The 4,827-nt window shown below is 53.0% G+C and overlaps 2 protein-coding genes across 3 annotated transcripts; one reads left to right on the plus strand and one right to left on the minus strand.

The window, feature by feature from the left end:
- KVP17_000479 (uncharacterized protein) lies at positions 1-4,309 on the plus strand (the record flags this gene model as incomplete). 2 transcript variants are annotated; one of them, XM_068522871.1, is made up of 1 exon in its annotated part: positions 1-4,309. In XM_068522871.1, a coding segment is annotated over one exon (4,309 nt), but the record flags the coding sequence as incomplete, so codon positions are not given. The 2 variants fall into 2 exon arrangements, with proteins under 2 accessions (XP_068377744.1, XP_068377743.1); XM_068522870.1 differs by having other exon boundaries at positions 179-4,309.
- Positions 4,310-4,606: 297 nt separating this feature from the next.
- On the minus strand, positions 4,607-4,801 carry KVP17_000480 (uncharacterized protein; the record flags this gene model as incomplete). Its single annotated transcript, XM_068522879.1, has 1 exon — positions 4,607-4,801. One exon carries the CDS (start codon positions 4,799-4,801, stop codon positions 4,607-4,609), a length of 195 nt encoding a protein of 64 aa, XP_068377745.1.
- Between the last annotated feature and the right edge of the window lie 26 nt (positions 4,802-4,827).

The following is a 4,827-nucleotide window of genomic DNA, read 5'->3' on the forward strand; positions in this document are numbered from 1 at the left end:
GGTTTCTACCTACACTGATGGAACCTATACTGATGGAACCCACACTGATGGAACCACCTTGCCAGCTTCTGGAACCCTGCTCCTCACCGAGTATGTGGAAGGGGGCTCTAACAACAAGGCGTTGGAACTGTCGAACAGGACTTCCTCCCCTATCGACCTTGCTGGGTACAAACTGAAGATGACGCTAAATAATGGCGGTGAACTGGTAGATGTGGACGTTTCAGCCCTGTTCACGTCGCCGGCTTCGGCAGGAGCCACTCTTGTTCTCTTCGAGAAGGCGTGGGATTCCACACTTCTCTCCATTGCCGAGGTTGCCGATATTGGCGGAGTCGCAGTCAACACTGGACAATCGTTCTTGTTCAATGGTGGGAAAGGAGACAGCATAGGTCTCTACCTGAACGACGTCCTTGTGGATGGTATGGGGCAGCTTGACACCTCCACTGGTTGGGGTAAGGACATGACGCTTCGCAGAAAGGTGTCGGTAACGTCTGGTGATATCGACCTTCACGATGCGTGGGACTTTCGAACGGAATGGGAGCAATTCAGCAAGGAGGATGTGAGTGGCTTGGGATGTGACGGAGTAGACCCGTGTATTCCTGTGATCATACCCACGGCCCCATCAAATCTCTGTTTGGGACAAGCTGTGCTGCTCCCTTCCGATGTTCAGGGTTCCGGAGCTGTAACTCCGTTGGACCCCGATACTGAGTACTATGTCCGAGGCGTAGTTAGCGGCATGGCATCCTCGCTGGTGAAAGGCTTCTTCATCCAAAATGAAGAGGCGGACGGTGAAGCCAACACGTCCGACGGGCTGTTTATCTACTCCCCTTCGCGACACCCTGGTATGCAGACGGGAGATGTCGTGTGTCTCAAGGGGCTGGTTTCGGAGTATTTCGATGCCACCCAGATGAGCTTGGCCTCCTTTGATGACCTGCTCGTCGAGAGACAGGTGACATCTCCTGAGCCTGTTCAGCTTACTATGTTACCAGGCGAGACTCTGGCTGCGGCATTGGAGAGACATGAGCACATGTACGTCGAGATCAGCAGAGATATCGACCTACGAGTGACTAAAACATGGAGTTGGGACTACGATGGGTTCAAGAACAATATGATTCTGGGGCATAAGGGTCCGAACTACCAGCCTACTCACCTTTTCCCTGTTCGTTCCTCTGAGATTGACATTCAGTCCGAGCGGAATGCTACCAACCAGCTGTACTTGGAGACGGATATCAAGATAACAGACTCGATACCGCCCTACCTTCCATCCATGAACGCTGAGACTGACTACATTCTTGTCGATGATCGAGTGGCAGGGCTCAGGGGGCACGTTGTCTATACCTACAGCGCGTACCGCCTCCTACTTGAGGACGGGTTCATAGCTCCTGTGGGCGCCTTTGAGCACGTCGCTGTTCGCGAGGCCACACCCCCAGCTGTCGCTGAATCCAACGTTCGAGTGGGAAGCTTCAACGTTCTCAACTTGTTCACAAGCCACGACAGCATCTTTGGGCCCGGCCCTTATAACCCACTATGTGAGTCTTCATCGAATTGCAACCGCGGAGCCACTAGCCTGGCTGACTTCGAGCTTCAGAGGGACAAGATAGTTACAGCCATTCTCGGAATGAATGCTGATATTGTAGGTCTCATGGAGCTGGAGAATAATGGCTGGGAGACGAACTCTGCACTGCCTGTACTGGTAGCTGCATTGAACGCCAAGCAGCATGATTCTGAGTCGTACGCTTGGATCAAACCAGACGATTCAGATCTCGCATCCACTGCGTTCGGGTTGCGCCAAGGTACTGATGGTATCATGTGTGGAATTATCTACCGACCCTCGCGCTTCGAGCCTGTTGGGAAGGTGGATATCGTACGTGCACCTATCCAATCCCATGGTTCAACAACTGCTTACCAGAGAGACCCGCTCGTTCAGAAGTTCCAGCCAATCAACGACATTGAGGGAGAGCCTCTCACTGTGGTAGTCAACCACTTCAAGTCCAAGGGCAGTGCATGTTACGAGAACACGATTTCCTCAACAACTGACATACAGGGCAGCTGTGCTGCCTTCAGAGTATCAATGGCCTACTTGCTCGGTGAGCACCTTGAGACCAACTACGCCGGCGAGAACGTTATTGTGATGGGCGACATAAACGCCTACGCTGAGGAGGATCCGGTGTTAGTTCTCACCAACTACGATGAGGCCAGCCACGGGGAAGTCCTCCGTGCTCTGTACACCACTGTGGACGGAGTTGAGTTGGACGGATCGTCTCCTGCAAAGATCACCAAGAACTACGGTTTACAGAATGCTGTGAAGCATTTCCACGCGCAGTATTACTCCTACATCTATGATGGCCTGGTTGGATCTCTTGACCATGCGTTGGTTTCACCCGGCCTGCTAAACGTTAACAGCAGCGTTCGTATCTTAGAGGCGAACGACTGGCATATCAACAGTCGAGAGACCACCAACTTTCAGTACTCTCGTGCAGACAAGCCACAGCTTCGATCTACCAACCCGTACGCTTCCTCAGACCACGACGCCGTCGTCATCCACCTCAAGTTCGAGAAGCCCTCTCCTGACGTGCTCATCACGGAGTATGCCGAGGGGAGTGATCCCGACATGAAACTACTTGAGATCTGGCACCGCGATGACCTTCTGACTGGGTTGCCTGTGGCGCTCGGGTCGATGTCTCTTGAAGTCTACCTTGACGGCAGCGAGACGCCTTCCCTGAGCATTCCTCTTTCTGGTGAACTTGCTTCCGGAGCCACTCTGACTATAGCTAATCCAGGAGCCGACATCACCTCCGTTTCGGGAGATGTTCTCGTTTCGTCTGCCGATTTGCTGTTCGACGGAACTAAACCTCTATGCATCACCCTCAATCAAGTCGCGGTGGCGGACTCTACGATTGTCGACAGCCTCGGCGTTCTGAAGTCCACTGACCTTTGGGGAGGGAACACTACTCTACGCCGCCACTCTGACAGACCTCGTCGTACAGATCCCTTCTCCCCCTTCGTAATGGAGAACGAGATGGAAGTGCTACCTGTTGACGATTTCGCTGGATTCGGTTGTCCTGGTACCGTGGACTGTGATTTGACCACAATCGTGCCGACGACCATTGATGGCACCACTGATGGGGTCTCTACCTACACTGATGGAACCTACACTGATGGAACCTACACTGATGGAACGACCGATGAGCTCTCTACCTACACTGATGGAACCTACACTGATGGAACGACCGATGACGTCTCCACGTACAGTCCTACAACCACTAAGCCGTCCACCACTGCTGCCTTGCCGCCGATCCACTCTGAGGAGCGACTTCGGTTGTCTGAATACGTTATGGGTTCGACGACAAATAGACGGGCTGTTGAGGTGTCGAACTATGGCTCTGCTGCCGCATATCTGCAGAACTACTCTCTCGGAGTCTTCCTCAATGGCAGTCTGCACCTCGACGTGATGGTCCCTCTCGAGGAGGCTTGCGAGGGCCGCAGTCTTAGAATGGAGTGTGTACTGGAACCCGGTGCTTCGGTGACCGTGTTGGATACCAACTACGATTTGACGATGCCCTCGGGACTTATCACAACCACCAACCTTAAGTTTGACGGCGTAGGAGACTCCATCGTGCTCTATCAGCGTATGGCACCCGAAGATCGGTTGGGCTCCGCGTTCGATGCTAAAGACGATTGGGGGACTGAGGTTACGTGGCGCCGCAGACCCCATGACACCAATGCCAACTTGTCGCCCTATGACAACGGCACTGACCGATATCAGACGTACGCGGTCGACGACGTGTCCGACTTAGGCCGGCTGACTGCTGAGAACTCGGGAAGCCTGTGGTGGGTGTGGCTCATTGTTGTGCTGATCATCTTGCTCTTGCTGGTCGTCTGGTGGTTGCTTAGACGCCGACGGGCCACTGGAAGCTCTAGTTTTACTCGAACTACAAGTGACGCGACCTCCACCTTTGAGAGTTCCACCTCTTATGAGCTCTGTGAACCTGCTATGGTTAGAGTTGACGAGACTGCAACCACGGTGACCGCCAAGCAGCTGCTGGTTGTCGACCGCGTCGAAAATTCTACTGTCGTCGTAGCTGAGGGCTTGACAGTTGCTGCGTCCCAGTTCTCGCCTGATTTGTCCTCTTCGTCTTCTTCGTCGTCTTCGTCTTCTTCGTCGTCTTCGTCCTCTTCGTCGGATGAGACATGCACGTCCACTGAGTCCCTGTATGAGAACGGGACCACCTCTGGGTGCTCACCGGAGTCTGTCATCCACACGGAATCGGTCAACGACAGGTACTCCGCGCTGGGAGTGACCTTGTGGTGACCGGAATCTCGAAGTTTCGCTGTGTAGTTGTCGCTGTATAGTTATCGCTGTGTATAGTTGTCAATCTTAACCTCTAAAGTCCGCAGTTCTCAATCTAGAAAGTTGTGAACCTTTACTGTGGTACAGTTGGCGTTTTACGCAGATAGTAAACCAACAAAGCAGTTCCACAAACTACCTCGCAAGTTATGCAAGTTATGCAGTAAACCAACAAAGCAGTTCCACAAAACTACCTCGCACAAACTACCTCGCAAGTTATGCAAGTAATGTACTCACCTCTCAGAAGTTTCCAAACACACATCACTTCATCGCAATCTGGGCAGGCGTCTGGGTAGGTCGCGACGAGTACCGGATCTTCCTCTGGGCCTTAGACCTAGCTCGTACGATCCTTGAGTGGAAGGCGCATGACACGCAGTAATGCATCTTGATGTAGATCTTGGGCAGGGTGTAGCTCTGGTAAACGCTAGCGTCCTTGAGGTCAGACCTGGAAGACATGTCCACGATGTTGCGAACGTTCAACC

The sequence above is a fragment of a genome (genome assembly GCF_019968985.1).
Source record: "MAG: Porospora cf. gigantea B chromosome Unknown PgB_NODE_1790_length_4827_cov_298.103, whole genome shotgun sequence".
NCBI classification, from domain to species: Eukaryota; Apicomplexa; class Conoidasida; order Eugregarinorida; family Porosporidae; genus Porospora; species Porospora cf. gigantea B.